This window comes from Hemicordylus capensis, chromosome 1 (assembly GCF_027244095.1).
Source record: "Hemicordylus capensis ecotype Gifberg chromosome 1, rHemCap1.1.pri, whole genome shotgun sequence".
NCBI classification, from domain to species: domain Eukaryota; kingdom Metazoa; phylum Chordata; class Lepidosauria; order Squamata; family Cordylidae; genus Hemicordylus; species Hemicordylus capensis.
The window spans coordinates 449,693,850-449,714,056 of record NC_069657.1 but is presented as its reverse complement, the minus strand read 5'-3'; the positions used below and the strand labels follow the sequence as shown (position 1 = coordinate 449,714,056).

At 43.6% G+C, this 20,207-nt stretch overlaps 1 protein-coding gene across 4 annotated transcripts; it reads right to left on the bottom strand.

Moving 5' to 3' along the window:
* Window positions 1-6,080: 6,080 nt before the first annotated feature.
* LOC128323974 (zinc finger BED domain-containing protein 4-like) lies at window positions 6,081-19,427 on the bottom strand. 4 transcript variants are annotated; one of them, XM_053248001.1, is made up of 3 exons: window positions 19,306-19,427; window positions 17,401-17,517; window positions 6,081-8,228 (listed from the first exon to the last, which is right to left on the bottom strand). In XM_053248001.1, the coding sequence occupies exon 3, from the start codon at window positions 7,966-7,968 to the stop codon at window positions 6,409-6,411; it is 1,560 nt and encodes a 519-aa protein (XP_053103976.1). In that variant the 5' UTR covers window positions 7,969-8,228; window positions 17,401-17,517; window positions 19,306-19,427; the 3' UTR covers window positions 6,081-6,408. The 4 variants fall into 4 exon arrangements, with proteins under 4 accessions (XP_053103976.1, XP_053103985.1, XP_053103992.1 ...); XM_053248010.1 differs by having other exon boundaries at window positions 19,310-19,418; XM_053248017.1 differs by lacking the exon at window positions 17,401-17,517 and having other exon boundaries at window positions 19,306-19,412.
* Between the last annotated feature and the right edge of the window lie 780 nt (window positions 19,428-20,207).

The window sequence follows — 20,207 nt, the reverse complement described above, 5'->3', positions numbered from 1 at the left end:
CTGGGCAGCTTTCTACAGTATTTGCATTTCATGACTTGCTCTTCTCGTGTTAATGTGAAGACTTAGATCAGTGCCTTGCTGCAGTTTACTCCCTCAAACTCCAGTAAAATACAGGATTTTAAGAACTGGGACATAAATCAGGATGAGGTGAAGACCAGAAGAGAAAGCCCAATTTGTGTGTGGGGTGCTTCCAAAGACTGACCTCTGCAGGAATCTGGCTGTAGTGCAAACATACTCCCTCCCTTTTGGAGGAGATTCGGGATAAAGCCCCTGTGTGGGAAAGCTCCTGGTGCTGCTTCCACCATGGACATCGCTGGTGTAGCTCATGAGATTCCTGGTGCTGGAAGGACCTCTTCTGCAGGAAGCAGCACCCATGGGACATGGAGAATTCTCATGGGGACATCAGGGAAGTGTGCTTCCTCCCACCATGACTTCCATGGCTGCAGCATGACTGGTGTAGGAACTTGGGAGGGAATGCAAGAAGATGGCAACCAGTTGTGGAAGAGAATCCAAGATAGGGCAAATGCTTATGAGGAAGCACAAGTGGGAGGTAATGTAACAGGAATCATTACAAGCTATGGGAGGTAGTGGGGATGGGGTGGTGAATGGATTTGTGAAGGCATGTATGGCAAGGTGACAATAAGATGTTGGCAGAAGGCCTTTGAATAGAGAGGTTTCACATCAGAAGATATACTGCCTAAGAATGGGAAGACTCCACTTAACCACACTGGTAAGCTCTTCCCATGGTGTCTAATCAGGTTTTCTTTTTTGTAAATGCCTAGAAATTCAGTAATCGAAAAATCTTCAGGTTACGATGCTTTCCTTCACTCATGCTCTAAAATAATGGAAACTGCATGATAAGTGTGCATCTTAAATCCTGTGCCATATATTATTATTTATTACATTTTTATACCACCCCATCCAAAAGACACTGGGTGGTGCACAAGGACAGAACAAAATCCACAGCTCGATCATTTACAAATAATCAATATAAACCAAACCAACAGTTTAAAACTATTAAACTATTTAAAACATCTAAAAACAGTTTAAATATAAATGTAAGCAGCGAAACCTCTGTACAGTCTGGTATATGATGATTTTAGAAATGAGGATCGACACCCCCATACTTTGCCTTGGTCTTTCATGTAGACCTAGGGCTGGGAAAGGGATGGATCCAGGAAGACATGCAGCAGGTGCAGCCTCCCCACTCACTTCCTAGAGATGCCTCTAAAGAATTTTTGCCTCATGCATCTCTGATCAAGGCAAAGTGTGGGTGCATGGAGCCTCTTTTCTAATGCCACCATCATACACCACTATACAAAGTCTGAATTAGCATCTACTAAATCTATGGCCTCTGACAAAAGAGATGCAAGCCATTGAAAAGTGGCCATCAGAAAACCTTTCACCCTGAGCTTCAGACAAGGTCAGGATTGTGGTGTCATTCACCTGTTACTGGAGTGCCCTGTAAATCAATGGACTGGGTTTCACGATCAGTGGTGGTGAATGGGAAGAGCGCCCGCTCTCCCCACTCATGAGAGGGAAGGGAGTCCTGAACTAGGAGTATTATGTGAGAGGGAGATGAATTTTCTCTATCCACTTTCTCCACACCTTGCATGATTTTATAGACCTCTATCATGTCTCCCTGCAGTCATCTTTTTTCTAAATAAAATAGCCCCAGGTGTTGTACCCTTATCTCTTAAGAAAGGTGCCCTAGGCCCCTGATCATCTTGATTGCCCTCTTCTGCACTTTTTCCAGTTCCAGAATTGTACGCAGTACTCCAAGTGTGACCACACCACAGTTTTGTATAAGGGCATTATAATATTAGCCGTTTTATTTTCAATCCCCTTCCTAATGATCCCTAGCATGGATTGGCCTTTTTTGCAGCTGCCACACATTGAGTTGACATTTTCAGTGAGCTGTCCACCAAGCCCCAAGATCCCTCTCCCGGTCAGTCACCGACAGCTCAGATTCCATCAACTTATACTTGAAGTTGGGGTTTTTCTTCCCAATGTGCATCACTTTACACTTATCAATATTGAACCGAATTTGCCATCTTGTCACCAGCTCATCCAGATTGGTAAGATTCTTATGGAGCTCCTCAATATCCATTTTGGATTTCACTACCTGAAAGACTTTGGTATCATCTGCAAATCTGGCCACCTTATTGCTTACCCCTACTTCTAGATCATTGATGAATAAATTAAAAAGCTACCAGTACAGGTCCCCGGGGGACCCCACTTCTTACTTCCCTCCATTGTGAAAACTCTCCATTTATACCTAACCTCTGTTTCCCTTCTTTCTACCAGTTAGCAATCCACACATGTACTTGTCCCCTTATCCCATGACTGCTAAGTTTTCTCAGGAGTCTTTGATGAGGAAACTTTGTTGAAAGCTTTTTTGAAGTCCAGGTATACTATGTCAACAGGATCATCTTTATCCACACACTTGCTGACACTCCCAAACAACTCCAAAAGGTTCGTGAGACAATATTTCCCTTTGCAGAAGCCATGCTAGTTCTGTCCCAGCAGGGCCTCTTCTTCTATGGGCATTACAATTTTATCCTTGAGGATGCTTTCCATCAATTTGCCTGGAACAGACGTTAAGCTAACTGGCCTGTAATATCCCAGATCGCCCCTGGATCCCTTTCTGAAAATGGGTGTTATTTTGGCTACTTTCCAGTCCTCTGGTACAGAGCCCGATTACAGGGATAAGTGATATATTGTAGCAAGGAGGTTGGCAATTTCACATTTGTGTTCTTTGAGGACTCTTGGATGGATGCCATCCAGCCTTGGTGATTGGCTTGTTTTCAATTTTTCCATTTAGTTTAGAACATCATCTCTTGTCACTTCTATCTTACTCAGTTCTTTAGCCTCCATCCCCAAAAAGCCAGGTTCAGGAACAGGTACATGCTCAGTTTTCTCTGCTGTAAAGACAGATGCAAATAACTCATTTAGCTTCTTTGCAACCTCCATATCCTCCTTAATAACCCTTTTCACTCCCTCATTGTCTAACGGTCCAAATACCTCCATGACAGGTTTCCTGCATCTGATGTATTTAAAGAAGTTTTTGATATTCCCCTAGATGCTTTTCGCTAAATGTACCTCAAACTCTCTTTGTGCCTCCCTTATTGTCACCTTGCTTCTCCCCCCCCTTTTTTGCCAGTTTGTGTTCCTTTCTGTTCTCATTTGAGCAGGCCTTACAATTTCAGAAGGAAGTCTTCTTCACCTTTATGCTTCCTTGAAGTTACCTGTTAGCCATGCTGGCACCCTCCTGGACTTAGTGATACCTTTCCCCCTTTTGGGTATACAATCTGCAGGGGCGTATCTAGGGGTAGGACAGGCAGGGCATGTGCCCCGGGCGCCACTTGAAGGGGGGCGCCATTTTGTAAAATTATTTAAAAAAAAAAAAATGGCTGCCAAAACCAAAATGGCCACTGTGCATGCTCAAATGGCCTCTGTGAGGCTCTAGGTCATGCCAGGCTTTGCAGAGGCCATTTGAGCATTAGCGGTGGCCATTATGTTTTCATAGGCCTTTAAAAAAAAGATTTTTAAAAACGGCCACTGCACATGCTCAAATGGTCCCTACGAGGCCCTAGAGGCCAGCGGGGTGAGGGGGAAACTTTGCAAACCCCCCAGCCTTTAGGAAGCCCCCCAAAGGGGCTACGGGTAAAAATAATAATAATAAAAATATAATATAAGACACTGTACACATATTCAGATTGGCACTATGTACAGAGAATCAGGGCTTGTGAATACTGAGCTGACGCTTAAGAGCTAGGATTGTATTCATTTGCTCTTACTTTGCTTCTTTTGATAAGTGAGTAAATTGTGATGTCTTGCTAATATGGCTCTTAATGGTGAGTTTGTCTTTGAATCAGTGTGAAACCGTTAATATTAAGGCCCACTGGGAGTTTCTTGCTCTCTTTCTCTCATTTTAACTGACTTTCTGTAAGACTAGAATATATTCCAAGCAGTGACACAGTTTACTCTGCATATCCTTTAATTATTTACAGAGTATCTGGGAAAAGTCAAATTCTCCATTGATTTTTAAAACTTATGTAATGGTGATGCTACAATGCATAGTAGAGAATTAGACAGGCACTTCTGTTTAGTTTTCCAAGTACACCTCCACATAGTATTTGGGTATTTCATGAGCCCCAGCATACTGAAATTTGTAGTTTCCCAGCATTTTTTGGTCTGGCTACGTCCACTGCTAAATAGTTTTTGAAATATTAAAAGATTAACGAGCTTGACTTGTATTTTTCAGCTGATATTACGGTAAAGTTATCTGAAAGATGGGTGTCAGATGCTTGGACAGGGGGCGCAATTTCAGTGTTTGCCCTAGGCGCTATTTTACCTAGATACGCCTCTGACAATCTAACTGGGCTTCTAGTATTGTGGCTTTGAGTAAACACCATAAGAGTAAACGCCATGCATTCTGGAGCAAAGTGACTCTCCTGATTTTCCGTTTCAGCTTTCTTTCACCATACTCCTCATTTCAGAGAAGTTTCCTCTTCTGTACTTCAAAGTGTCTGCGTTAGACTTCCACATGTATGCTGGATTTGATCGCACTATGGTCACTGTTCCCTAATGGATCAATGAAATGGACATCACACACAAGGTCCTGGGCTCCAATAAGGATTAAGTCCAAGTTCGCTTTCTCTCTGGTTGGTTCCAAGACCAACTCTTCTAGGGCACAGTCATTCAGTGTATCTAGAAATCTGACCTCTTTTTCATTACCCAGCTGTGAATTTACCCAGTCTATGGGTGGGTAATTGAAGTCACCCATTATTACTCCTCAGATTCTCCTTGATGCCTCCCTGATTTCTTTCCGCAACTCCCAGTCACTGTCAACGTTTTGATCCAGAGGGATATAGCACATCCCCAGTAGCACATTTCCTTTCAGGCCTTTGATTGTCACCAATAGGGTTTCTGTTGAGGACTCTGGTCCACCTAGGTTTTCTAGCTTGTTAGGTTCTATCCATTCTTTAACATACAGTGCTACTCCACCTCCATGGCGCCCCTCCCTGTCCTTTCTATAGAGGTTAGATCCAGGGTTAACAGTGTCCCTCTGGTTCTCAGTGTTCCACCATGTTTCTGTTATGCCCACTATATCTATTTCTGTGTTAGCAACCAAGTACTCCAGCTTACCTGCCTTGGCTCGGAGGCTTCTGGCATTGGCATATAAGCACCTATACACTGAATCTCTCCCCTGAAGTATGCTATTCTTATGACTCTTTGACCTGCTGGCACAGGCTCCCTTCTGCTCTTTATGCAGTTCTGCTCTGTCCCCTTCTGTTTTATCTGAATTCTTTGCACCCTCACACTTTAAGCAATGGCTTTTGCCAAACGTGATACTGCCCAGGTCCCATCGGCTGTTCCCCAGGTGGCACTTTAAAAGCTGCTCTGCAACCTTTTTGATTTAATTTGGATGGGATGTTTAGGGTTCCGCCATTTTGAATCAGGGTGGATGACTTCATCACAAAAGACACCACTGAGGTGCCCTGTGTGTCACTCACTACAATCATACCTAATTTGGTTGAAATCAATTAGACAGTCCACAAATTAACCCACTTGCCCTCAAATGTTCATGTGGCTGCCATCTTGAATTGGAGTGGATATCATCACACACCACACCATTAGGGCATCCCTATGTGTCTCTACAAATATAGCAAATTTGATTCAAATCAGTTAAGTGTTTCACAAGTTAGCCCACTTGAGCCTCAAATGTTTGTTTGTCCACCATCTTGAATTGGTGTGGATGACATCACCACAAACTATGCCATTGAGGTGTCCCTACAAATTGTACACTGAAAACTTATTATTCCCAAGCTAAAGTTAATCTTCCCTTTTCGAAAGTCATTGTGGTGTAGAGGTTACACAGCTGGACTAAGAAGTCCCAGTTTCCAATTCCTGATCAGCCATAAAGCTCACTGGGTGATTGTAGACCAAACAAACCTCCCTCACAGGTTTGTTGTGAGGATATGAGGGCAGAGAAGGAAGAAACCTACATGCTATGCTAAGTTCCTCACAGAACCAATGGGATATTATCTTATGAATACTCCAGACATGAAAACCTATTAATATTGCAGTAACCTTTATTAAAGTAGACCATATCCATTCCAAACAGTTGATTAAACACAGCACAAGTTTTTCATCTGTCAATCACCCTTACATCTTCAAAAGGGGGTGTGGCATGAATCTTAATACAATAACCCAATTCTGTTTCATGCAAAGAATTTTTTAGAAGATGCAGCAATGCAAGATGGCCAAAGTTTTTAGCATTATGTGTTGCAAAGTCTCAATAATGCCAGTGTCGTATTGGGTCATGTTCTTCCATGAACCCAACACTTTGTGAATGGTTACCAGACATCAACTTCTGCAAAGAAGGGTGGCATCTTTTTCTCCTCAGGCCATGGGTTGGCTTCCAGTGTCTGTGCTAGTATTGGAGACCCTGATTCCTTCAGAAATCCAGTCTCTGTTCATAGTGTTGACTGCAATGCTCTCCTGAAATCTTCCAGATATAATACATTCTTCAATAGCAAGTACTTCATCCAAAAAGACAGGGGCAGGAGGGCAGGAGAAATACTGGAATGCCACTGTAGAAAGAAATGGCCACATGTGCTTCCTTGTGTTCCAGTAGACCAAGGGATCCATATGTGAGAGAGCAAGGTCTATGTTGTCCTGCAGGTAGGATTCCAGTTCTTGACTTGCCACCTCAGTCAGAGAGGAAGTTGCGTAAGCACTAGAGAAGTTCAAGTATTCCTTCTCAATCTGTTGTGTCAACTGCTTTTTCAATTGCCATCTTTGCAGATGCACATCTCCCTTCAGATATTTGCAGATGTGGTCCCTGAAGTATGGATGAAGCAAGGTTGCTGTCTGGTACAGAATGTTTTCTCTTACCACAGCTAGAATACTATGGCCTTCCAGAGATTGCAGCAGCTCAGTTGCAAAGAGAGTAACAGCAGCAGCAGCAGCAGCATCGGCCTCTTCCTGCAGCTGCTGGAAGCATCCTTTTATCGTGCTCTCAAGCAACCAGAGCTCATGAAGGACTTGGCCTAGGTTAGCATGTTCCCTCCTGATTGTAGTGATGGTATCTTCACATGGCTTCAGGAGGCAGGTTAGATGGTGCAGCAGCCTCCATTGCTGACACGTCAGGTTGAGTTCAGGGTTCTCCATCAGATAAGCACTGAATGCATTCTGCCGGGCAAGTAGAAAGTGCATCAAGAGAAAGAGGTTATTTGATGGCGTTGGCATCTTCTCTTTTAGAAGTTCCTGGGGGAGACCACACAGCAACTGCATTTCTAGTAGGCGGTCGTGAGCCCCTGGGGATTGCTCAAAATGAATGCTGATTTTGCATAGGGCTTGGAAAAGCTGTCCTATGTGGACGTCTTCATTTTTCACCTTTTCCATCACTCCTTTCAACAGCAGGTATATGTAGTGGGTGGGGGAAAAAATGCATCCGAGACAAGCACCTGCCACTACCATTTCCACTCCCTTTGTGGCTGTAGTCACATACCCCACCTCCAGCTGCAGGGGACGGAGCCATTTGTCCTTCACCTCTCTTAGTTTGTGGGACAGGATTTCAGTCAAGTTACTCTGCTCAACCTCACACATAGCCATCATTGCCCGGCACCTGTGCAGAACTCCATCACAGTCTGCAGCCCAGTGTGCCATGATAAACATATAGCCTGTGTTTGGCCCAGTGGCCCTGACATCAATGGTGAAATGGACAACTGGGCAGAGTGACCTTTTCAGATCATGCTCAATTGCTCTATTGATGTAGTATTCCAAGCCTAGCTCAGCTGCAGATGCATTTTCACTTGTGGGCAAAATCTGGCCACTTTGGTGTCCAAGGAATACAGCATTGCTTGCACTTGCAGATGTATAGTGCATTATTGGGCCTCCGTCACTGCCATGTTGGCTTTCGGTACTGGAGGCAGAGAGCAATGGAGCTCTGGAATGCATGAGTGGTACAGAGATGGTATTGAATGACTTTCGCTTCGGGTGGAACACTTAGCACAGTAGAGTGCTTGAACTCTGGCAAAGCGGACTCTATGGCCTCTGGCTGCACCTCTAAAGTTGGTGGGACCATGCAACTGCCTTCTGTTTCATATGTTCCATAAGCATGGGGGAGATTGCTCCGAAGACCATGCAGTTGTAAGATTCGCAAGTTTCTGATAGGGTTCCTCTTCTAGATCGTTGGTGAGACATGTAGTGGTTGTGAACTGAAAAAACAAAGGTCAAGATAATGCAAGTAGTAACAATTGTATTATTCTTTATACACCCCATCTCCAACCCAATCTGGTGTAGTGCAATATCCACAAATGCAATCTGTGAACCAGCAAGCCCCTCGGTTCTTATATCTATGAACTTATTGTCTGGCTTGCCTTAGGCAGCCTGGGACAGCCAAATATCAAAGGTTTTTTTGACCTCTGAATTTTAGAACCTCTGCCTTCTAGAACAAGTTTAGGTATGCTTCCTCTATTTTCCCTCCAAAAGATTGTTTGCTCCCAGAGTTCATTGCATGCAAACACTGATCACTGGAATATTTCATAGAAAGCTTATATGCTCTAAGAAGCAAAGCCAAATCTTCTGTTACAGTGTTTTGTTCAAAAAAGTATGCATTCTAAAATAAAAGCCTGTTCTTTCCACGGTAAAATCAGTTCAGTTGATTTTCACACTACTTCTAGGTATGGACCTCAAACCTTCTCCTCCTCCCCTCATTCTTGTTGTTTTTTTACAGCTAACATGAACCACTCAGTTAGTAATGGAAGGATCCTGAGGAGGTACAGGTTGGAAGCTGCTCTTGAGAGGACAAGGCTCAGAGCAGGGGAGGCAACAAACTGGTTTTCTTTCTTAAGAATGTAGGCAAATAGGTAAAAATGAACAAGAAAGCAAAGGGGAAAGCACAATATGAGTTTGTTAGGGCTAACTTTTTCTAGAGTTTGATTTCTGATTGGTTAGTGATTTGTTTTTGACAGGGCCATTTCAGTTTAGCTAAGGGAGACAGTGGGTGGGGATTAGCTAGAGGTGAGTCACACAGCTTGTGAGAGGGGTCAAATTCCTCAGGAGGTACTGTTTGGTAGCAGCTCTTGAGAAGACTAGGCTCACACCAGGGGAGTTTTGCTACCCAGAGCTTTGCAAATAGGGGTTTGCTAACCGATGAAGGAGTTTTGCATAAAGTTTAGCAGGGAGGCACACATGTGGTACCCTTTATCACAAAAGAGAAACCCAGCATGAGGAGAAGGCAAGTCCTACACCACTACTGTAATTTCCTTGGAGGATAGAGCTCTAAACCTTTAGTTAGCCAACCACCACAGGCAAGACCAAGCTTTCAAGTAAACAAGCTCTATATATTCTAAACAGCAGAATGCTAGCAGGGGGAGTGCTTTCCATTGTATTGCAAAGAGTATTGAATGAATAACTATCAGAACTCAAGAGTTCTGAAGGAACTACAATGTGCAATTGCTGATCTCCTAGCAAAAATATGTAACTTGTTCCTACAGTCAGGCTCTGTACCAGAGGACTAGAAAGTAGATAATGTAACTCCCAATTTTCAAAAGGGGATCCAGGGCGGATCTGGGAAATTACAGGCCAGTTAATTTAACTTCGTTGCCAGGGAAATTGATGGAAAGCGTACTTAGGGACAAAGTTGTTAAACACATGGAACAGGCCTTGGTGAAGAAGAACCAGTTTGGGTTCTGCAAGGGCATGTCTTGCCTCACTAACCTTTTGGAGTTATTTGAGACTGTCAACAGGCATGTGGACAAAGTTGAACTGGTTGACATTCTTGGACTTCCAACAGGGTTTTGACAAAGTTCCTCACCAAAGACTCTTGAGAAAACTTAGCAGTCATGGGATAAAGGGGATAGGTTCGTATGTGGATTGGTAAGTGGTGAAGGAACAGGAAACTGTGGGAATAAATGGGCAGTTTATAGAGTGGTTAGGAAGTGGAGTCCCCCAGGGATCGGTACTGGGAACAGTGCTCTTTAACCTGTTCATAAATGATCTAGAAGCTGGGGTAAGCAGAGAGGTGGCCCAATTTGCAGATATCATTATACTTTTTAGAATTTATTTATACACTGATGGGATCTGAGCTGTCAGTGACTGGCCAGGAGATAGATCTTGGGGTTGTGATGGACAAAGTGTCAACTCAGTGCATGGCAGCATTTTAAAAAAAGGCAAATTCCATTCTATAGATCATTAGGAAGGGGGTTGAAAATAAAAATGCCCTTATACAAATCAATGGTGTGGCCACATTTGGAGTACTATGTACAGTTCTGGTCACCGTATCTTAAGAAGAACGTTGTAGAACTGGGAAAGGTGCAGAAGAGGGCAACCAAGATTATGAGGCAAGGCTCCTGGGGCTCTTTAGTTTGGAAAAGATGTGAATATGGGGAGACATGATAGGTGTGTATAATATTATGCATGGAGGCAAGAGAAGGTTTTCTCCCCACCCCACTCTACGCTAGAAACAAGGGTCATCCCATGAAACTAGTGGCCAGGAAGTTTAAGACTGACAGAAGTACTTTTTTACACAGTGCTTTATCTATGGAATTCTCTGCCACAGGATGTGGTGATGGCTACTAGCTTGGATGGCTTTAAAAGGGGCTTGGACAAATTCATGGAAGACAATGGCTACTAACATGGCCTAGGCACCTCCAGCCTCAGGAGGCAAGATGCCTCTAAATCCTGTAATTTGGGGTAGAAAAGCCACAGCAGGTACATTATTAAAAAGTTGTTTATTGCCGCCTGCAGCATTTACGCTAGAATTCAGGATCCAACTGTAGTAAAAGTTTAAGAATTCAACACAACAGGAAAAAATGCATGGTGTCCCCCTGTAACTGTGACATTTATGCCAATGTGGCATTTCTGCAATTTTCCAGCCCTTTTTCCTTACTGCGATGTTTATGCCAATGAGATGTTTATGCCCAAAATTATGTGACCAGTTTCAGGGGAGCAACAGCAAGAGAGAGGATCTATCCTCCCCTCTTGCCTGTAGTCGTCTCAGAGGCATCTGGTTGTGCGAAACAGGATGCTGGACTAGGTAGGCCTTGGGCCCAATCTAGTAGGGCTGTTCTTATGATTCTAATCTGAAAATAACCTACAGATTTGCTCAGCTTACACAGTCCCATCACCTAACCTTTTTAACAAGGGCACTAGAAATTGCTCTCTACTACTACTACTATTTATTATTATTATTATTATTATTATTATTATTATTATTAATTCAATTTTTATACCTCCCTTCTGAGCTGGCTCAGGGCGGTTTACAATTAAAAAACAGAAGTCATTAAAAACAATTAAAACAGAAACACAAATATAAACACAAATTTAAAAACATCTTAAAAACAATTAAACTATCAAAACAATTAAAACCTTGAAAACCAGGTTTACATTAAAACAGTTAAAACTATTCAAAAACCCTGAAAGGCCAGGCCAAACAGATGGGTTTTAAGGGCTCTCTTGAAGGCTAGTAAAGAATTAAGATTACGAATTTCTGCTGGGAGTGCATGCCACAGCCCAGGAGCAGCTACAGAGAAGGCCTGCCTCTGAGTTGCCACCAAACGAACTGGAGACGGACCTCTCCAGATGACCTTAACGTGTGGTGGGGATCATGTAAAAGAAGGCGCTCTCTAAGATATCTCAGACACAAGACATTCAAGGCTTTAAAGGTAATAACCAGTACTTTGTATTTTGCCCGGAAACACATCGGCATCCAGTGTAACTGTTTCAAAACAGGCATCATATGGTCTCTCCGGGTTGCCCCAGATCCCAATCTGAACCAACTGAAGTTTCCGGACTATGTACAAAGGCAACCCCACGTAGAGTGCATTGCAATAGTCAAGCTGGGAAGTTACCAGCTGATGCACCACTGTTTTGAGGTCATCTTCTTCAAGGAATAGGCACAGCTGTCGAATCAGCCGAAGCTGATAGAAAGCACTCCTGGCCATGGCCTCCACCTGAGATACCAGGGTGAGGCCTGGGTCCAGGAGTACTCCCAAGCTGCGCACCTGCTCCTTCTGGGGGAGTGTAACCCCATCTAGCACAGGAACATCTAACTCACCCCTCAGATTCTGAGCGCCCACAATGAGCACTTCTGTCTGGCTTGGATTCAGCTTCAATTTGTTATCCCTCATCCAGCCCATTATTGCCTGTAGGCAGGCATTTTAGAGAACGAGTGCCATTTCCTGATGATGAAAAGGAGAAGTAGATTTGGGTGTCATCAGCATACTGATAACACCCAGCACCAAACCTTCTGATGAACTCACCCAGCGCTTTCATGTAAATGTTAAAAAACATTGGTGACAGAATGGAGCCCTGAGAGACTCCATATAACAGATCCTGGTTTGAGGAGCAACTGTCACCAAGCTCCACCATCTGGAATCTACCCGAGAGATAGGAATGGAACCACTGCAAAGCAGTGCCCCCTATCCCCAACTCCCCCAGGCGATCCAGAAGGATACCATGGTCGATGGTATCGAACGCCGCCAAAAGATCCAGACGAACCAGCAGAGTCACACTCCCTTTGTCGATTCCCTGGTAAAGATCATTTATCAATATACTATGGATATTTATATTAGGGATGTGCAAAAAATTTCGGGCACAGAATGATCTGTGCCCGAAATGAACAATTTCGGGTGATTCGGGGCTGAACCGAATCACCCCTGATGTCCCCCAATATTTTTTGGGCACGAGCCGAATCACCCGAATTTTGGGCATGAAAAATTCGGGTGATTCGGTTCACGGTTGATTTTTGGCGATTTTTTAAAGTTTTAGTGACTTTGGGGCAGTTCGGGGGCATAGCATGGGATCTGGGCAAAAGGAGTGGGGTGGCGTGGTAGTGCTAATGGGTGCAGGCTACCACCCCAATTTCAGGGGGATTGGGCAAAGGGCTGATTTTTGGTAAATTTCTGAAAATTTCATGTCTTTGGGGCAGATTGGGGCATATTGGGGCAGAAAGTGGGGCCTGGGGCAGAAGAGAGGGGTGGGGTGGTAGTGCCTAAAGGGTGGAGGCTACCACCCCAATTTCAGGGGGTTTGGACAAAGGGCTGATTTTTTTAGAATTTTTGAAGTTTTAGTGACTTTGGGGCAGTTTGGGGGCAGAATCTGCCCCAAAATAGTGGGGTGGGGTGGTAGTGCCTAATGGGTGGAGGCTACCACCCCAATTTCAGGGGGATTGGGCCGAGGGCTGATTTTTTGAGAATTTTTGAACTTTGGGTGTCTTTGGGGCAGATTGGGGGCAGAAAGTGGATCTGCCCCAAAGGAGTGGGGTGGGCTGGTAGATAGTGCCTAATGGCTGGAGGCTACCACCCATCCCCAATTTAAGAGTGATTGGGCAGGGGGTGAATTTTTGTGAATTTATTTGTATGAGGTTTGTCTTCATAAGGTGAAGTGTGCTAAATTGATTACTTCCTCATATTATTCATAGTAAAGGAAAGTGTGAAAAAGTGAAAGTGGGGTCATGAGAGTTGTTTAATTGAAAAATAGCTCATTTGCTATGATAGAATGAGAATTCACACCTCAGAAAAAACTTCTGAGGTGTGAATTCTCATTCTATCATAGCAAATGAGCTATTTTTCAATTAAGCAACTCTCATGACCCCACTTTCACTTTTTCACACTTTCCTTTACTATGGATAATATGAGGAAGTAATCAATTTAGCACACTTCACCTTATGAAGACAAACCTCATACAAATAAATTCACCATAATTCACCCCTCTGCCCAATCACTCTTAAATTGGGGATGGGTGGTAGCCTCCACCCATTAGGCACTACCACCCCACCCCACTCTTCTGCCCCAGGCCCCACTTTCTGCCCCAATATGCCCCAATATGCCCCAAAGACATGAAATTTTCAGAAATTTACCAAAAATCAGCCCTTTGCCCAATCCCCCTGAAATTGGGGTGGTAGCCTGCACCCATTAGGCACTACCACCCCACCCCACTCCTTTTGCCCAGATCCCATGCTATGCCCCCGAACTGCCACAAAGTCACTAAAACTTTAAAAATTCACCAAAAATCAGGATTTTGCCCAATCCCCCTGAAATTGGGGTGGTAGACTCTACCCATTAGGCACTACCACCCCACCCCAAAAGTTTGCCCCTGGGCCCCTTTTTACCCCCCCGAATCGATTCGGATTCGGATTCGGATTAAATCCGAATCCGAACCGAATCAAGGGTGATTCGGGTGACCCAGATTCGGGCACAAAACAGAACAGGGGTGATTCGGTTCGGGTCCGAGCCGAATCACCCAAAATCCCGAATTGCACACCCCTAATTTATATGCTTTTCTTCAACTAAAGTTCTCAAAGCAGTTTACATAGAAAAATACATATATAAGATACTCCCCTGTCCCCAAAGGGCTCACAATCTAAAAAAAAAAAAACCCCATAAGGCAGATACCAGCAACAGCCACTGGAGATAAGGATGTGTGAACTGGCTTGAGGTGGCCCAGTTAGATGACGAACTAGCTGTATCTTGAGGGCTCGCCCTTGAGCTGGACAAGGCCCAGTTGGGCTTGACCTCAAACTGAACCCCTACGGGCTGGCTCAGTGTTCTAAACATTTTTAAAAAGATTAAGCTTACTGGAGTCTTCGGGGTGGATGGGTGGGTGCTGTCATATGGGGGTTTCTGGACATGACCCCTCCCTCCTTCTATGGGCCTGTTCGGCCTGTTCTGGCCTTCTCCCTCATCACAGTGGCCCCTTTGGAGCCTACCAGCATGCATTCTTGACCTGGCCATATAAATGGCTCATGCACATGTGTGGTGACCTCTAAAATGGCTGCACAGAGGGCCAAAATGGTCTGTAAGAGACCAAGGGGAGGAGGGAGACCACCAGAGACCACCTTGAGACACACAGACACCCGTGGGCACAGCAGCACCCCCAAGATGCTCAGTGGTAGTAAATCTGCCTTTTAAAAAACTTATTTTAATGTGTCCAGCAGCCCCCAAATGGGCCCAAACCAGTTTACTGATTCACTTGTGGAATTCTCTGCCACAAGATGTGGTGACAGCCAACACACTGGATGGCTTTAAGAGGGGTTTGGATAACTTCATGGAGGAGAGGTCTATCAATGGCTACTAATCGGAGGGCTATAGGCCACCTCCAGCCTCAAAGGCAGGATGCCTCTGAGTACCAGTTGTGGGGGAGTAACAGCAGGAGAGAGGGCATGCCCTCAACTCCTGTCTGTGGCTTCCAGCGGCATCTGGTGGGCCACTGTGCAAAACAGGATGCTGGACTAGATGGGCCTTGGGCCTGATCCAGCAGGGCTGTTCTTATTTTCTTATGTTCAAACAAAACACTCATTTAAAAGCCTGGGTAAAAAGCCAAGATTTTACTTGCTTTCTTAAAAAAAAATCCCAAACCCTATGATGGTTATAGGGAACGAAATTGCATGGAGGAAGATCTGCTAAGAAAAATTTATTTCTTGAGGTGGGAGATGTAGCATTCTCCCACCCCTGTTAACTGAGCCACCTTTTAAAGTGGCAATTCTCTTATATTTAACTGTTGGGGGCAGGAAGCAACTGGCCCTATGGAACTCAAGCACAGTATCCTTCCAGTGGCTGTTGCTGGTCTGGCTTGTGTTCCTTTTTAGGTCGTGAGCCCTTTGTCCTTTACAGGGGAAACTCGGAAAATTAGAATATCGTGCAAAAGTCCATTAATTTCAGTAATGCAAATTAAAAGGTGAAACTGATATATGAGACAGCCGCATTACATGCAAAGTGAGATAAGTCAAGCCTTAATTTGTTATAATTGTGATGATCATGGCGTACAGCTCATGAAAACCCCAAATCCACAATCTCAGAAAATTAGAATATTACATGGAACCAAGAAGACAAGGATTGTAGAATAGAACAATATCGGACCTCTGAAAAGTATAAGCATGCATATGTATTCAGTACTTGGTTTGGGCCCCTTTTGCAGCAATTACTGCCTCAATGCGGCATGGCATGGATGCTATCAGCCTGTGGCACTGATGAGGTGTTATGGAAGACCAGGATGCTTCAATAGCAGCCTTCAGCTCTTCTGCATTGTTTGGTCTCATGTCTCTCATCCTTCTCTTGGCAATGCCCCATAGATTCTCTATGGGGTTCATGTCAGGCGAGTTTGCTGGCCAATCAAGCACAGTACAATGTATACAATCCTTGTCTTCTTGGTTCCATGTAATATTCTGATTTTCTGGGATTGTTGATTTGGGGTTTTCATGAGCTCTACGCCATGATCATCACAATTATAACAAATTAAGGCTTGACTTATCTCGCTTTGCATGTAATGCGTCTGTGTCATATATCAGTTTCACCTTTTAATTTGCATTACTAAAATTAATGGACTTTTGCACGATATTCTAATTTTCCGAGTTTCACCAGTATGTATTATTTATTTTTCCATGTAAACCACTTTGAGAAGTTGGGTTGAATAGCAATATATAAATATCCATAGTACTAGTAGCAACAGACAGAGGTGCTCTTACCCCTGGACTTTGGGGCCAAAGTCCAGGGCCTCCACAGCCCCTGGGGGCCCCTAAATCCTCTTTAGTCTGTCCCAGGTGGTGTGGTCACCTGGCAGAGCAAGATGATGCTTAATTTGCTGGGTAGGGGGGCCTACCGAGTCCTTTAGGTCCAGGCTGCAAAATTACCTAGGTGCACCTTTGGCAATAGCATGTAACTATATGGTGGAAGTCATCTAACTCCACCATATAGATAAGATATTTCTCCCCACCCCAGGAGTGAAATTCTGAGAGTATTTCTCAACAACCCTGCCATTCTCAAGCCCAAATGTACTCCAAATTCCTTCATAGACAGATCAGCGTGAACTCTTAAAAGCTTCTCCAACTCCAGGCTTCCCAACAACTCACCACAGTAATTCCCCCACTTTTATTATAGTTTCTTTTCCATTCCTCCCCCACCACACACACACCCCATTTCTACCCCTTTGCAGAGAGAGAGATTTTACCTGAATTAATCAGTGGCTGCAGAAGAGTATATCTCATAAAAGAAAAGAAAAGAAAAGAACTAGGTCCAGAACTCAGCAGATTCCTATAGACTTTTAATAGCTATGTAGAAAAGAGGAAACCAAGGACACCTTTTTATCACTGTTTGAAGAGGAGACTCTATCACCCTGGATTTTTCCCTCTGGTGCAACTCTAAACCTGGGGAAAAAATACCTGCAGCTGACAACTCTACAAGTCAGATTGCCTCATTCATCAGGCAGAAGAGGCCTGTTCATCTTTGGCCCTCAGCTGTTATTGGAGAACGGCTCTCATAATCTGCAGCCAAAGTGACCAATAGCTAGATATTATGCCAACATCTACAGGAGGACCAAAGCTGAGCAGCCCTGAGATAGTACCATTGCACATCACTCCTCCAAATTAAAAAGAAAAGAAAAATTACTTACTTGCTCAAAGCAGAACAAGATTCCCCAGACAATGACCTTGTACTCACTTCTAACAAAAGGTAGAAAGAGCTCTTTTTATAGGGAGTTGAACACTGGCAAAGTTGCAGGGGCCAGCTCCTGACAGAAGACAAAAAGGCAGGTGAACCTAATTCTGTTGAACTGAATGGAGAAGGCAGATCACAGCTGGGACTGTTGCGATTGTTTGCTAATCAGTGCTAAGTAATCAGTTTTACTTAGGTGGAACTAAATGAGTAAGGAAGCACAGAGGAGAAACAACTAAGAGGAATTTACTCTGCACACCTAAAAACAAGAAAAAGAAGAAGAAGAAGAAGAGAGAGAGAAAGGCCAGGAGGAATATATGGTAGAGAAGTTTATATTTTAGAATTCCTGACTATCTACTAATTTGTGGTATACACATAAAGCTGCCTTGTACACTGTCAAAATTTTGGTCCAAGTAGATGAGTATTGTCTACTTTGACGGGCAGCCACTCTCCAGGGGTTGTGACATGATCTTTGGCAGCCTGATTGGTAACTAAAGAGTAGGAAGGAATTGACATTTTTTTGGTCAAAATTGTGCTCACTTCCATTTTGCCCTCCAAGCACCCATACTTTTACTTGGCCTTTGAGGCCCCAATCAAGAAGGGGAGGATGAAGTGTTATTCTGATGAAGGGTTATTCTGGTCATATATTATTGCTTTAATATGTTTTCCTGGTCTTCTGTCACGATCTTTTACATTGGGTGGGTTGCCACTATTAAAGAAATTAGAAACAACATACAACCCTGAGACCCTGAAATTGCCTCCTTAATTTCCAAAAAATATTTTGCAGCTTTTCTCTAATGCCCAAGTAAATAGAAAACAATGATTACCTAAATATTTTACTGGATCATTGTTGACATTAATATTTCCTTTGCGGTTCTCTGTTGAAATGTGTCCTAAGAGCAAGTCTGAAATCAATCTGAAAAGCATTGCCAAGTCTGAAATGACTGTCTCACTGAAACTTGGCCCTAAAATTAGCTTGTTTGGTACAGTCAATTTTATCCACAAATCCACAGGGATCACTATCAACTTTGGTGTTGAGAATCTAGAGAGTTGCATTTCAACAACAGAAGTGTCTCCAGGGGTGTTGCTGCAACCCATTTTAGTATCTTGGACAATACTAGTATCACACACCTATACAACACTTTCTGCTAAATCTGAGCTTACTTCATTCACATGGAGAAAACACACCTGGTTTAATTCTGGAGAAATCCTTAAGGTTGGATTTTGCAATATCCATACAAATTGCCTTCTGGTTTGCACCATTGTTTAGGTTAATTTGACCAGAAGTACCCTTACAAAGTTGGTCTATAGAGTAGACTACTCCCCAACAAGTTGGACAATCATTTCACACAAAACGCATCCATAACTCAAATCCAAATGTGCTCTAAAATCCTAGGTAGATGGATCAGTGTGATAGAATTCACCCTGAACTCATGCAGAGGGGCATTGTCACATCTATTTCCAGTTCCAGCCGACCTAGTAGCCACTGCAGTAGTTCCCCCACCTTTGCTTTAGTGCATTTCCCTTCTGGCCCCTTTGAAGAGAGAATTCTTACATTAACCAATGGCTGCAAAATGTCTTGCTTGCTTTACCTTCTGCAATATATAAGTCTGGAATTTAACTGTACTCTTCACAGCTTCTAAAAGATATGTAGATGAGATACCGAAAGCTACGTGCCCCTTGTCTTCTTCATCACACCACTGCTTTAAGAGGCAAAGCTACCACCCTGGAGTTTCCCCTTTGGTGCAGCTCTAAACCTGGAAAAGTCTAGAGCTAGAAAGTCTGCAAGTCAGATTGTTCCTTCCTTCAGGTGGAGCCATTGCTCACCACCCCCTCAAGTTAAATAGGAGAAAAGGCTACTTACTTACTCAAGACAGAACCAGCATCTCTGGATAAATGGGTTTGCAACAACTGACAACAAGAGAGCATCCTGGGGCAAGGGAAAGAGCTATTTTTATAGAGAGTCCAAGATTGGCAGAGTTGCAGGGGCCAGCCAATCCCAAGGCAGCAGAGAAAAAGGCAGCTTAAGCTAGTTCCACTGAACTGAATGGCAAAGGCAGATCACAGCTGGGACTGCTTGAGAATCAGTGATAAGTAATCAGCTTTACTTAGGTGCTCTGAGGGCTCATTTCAAAGGAAAACCAACTAAATATGAGTAAGAGAGTAAGGAAGCAGACAGGAGAAAGAATTCACAGGCACAGTGGAACAACAAAGAGGAATTTACTCAGCATGTAATAACAACAAAGAAAAACAGGGCAGGAGTGATATAGCGTAGAGGCATTTACTAGGGATGTGCAAATCAATGCAGGTACAAAATCAGCAGGTTTTCAACAGACAGGAACATTTCCCCTTCAATTGCTGAGGGAGCTTCTATGGTGGAGGAAACTCCGTATGTCGCAGTTCTGCTTATATTGTTAAGAAAGAGGGAGTTCTTTCAGCATCATACTGTAACATAAGCCTTGGATATTCTCTTGGTGGAAAAAAACCCCTCTAATGTTTCTGCCCAATCTGCCTGAAAGTGTGCATGCGTCAACTAGGGTACACCACCCTTTCATATCTGGTATATATCTAATGTGAAGTGGCTAAGATGCGGCAGTTAAAAAAACCTGACCCTTTAACTCGAGCAAACAAGAGTTGGTTACCAGGTATTCTACTTGCGAACCCAGACCCAAATAATGACAGGACATGCATAGCTGGAAGAAACTAGGGCCACTGTATTAATTAAGGACGCTTTATTAAATAATTAAAAACCTGCGACTAGAAATT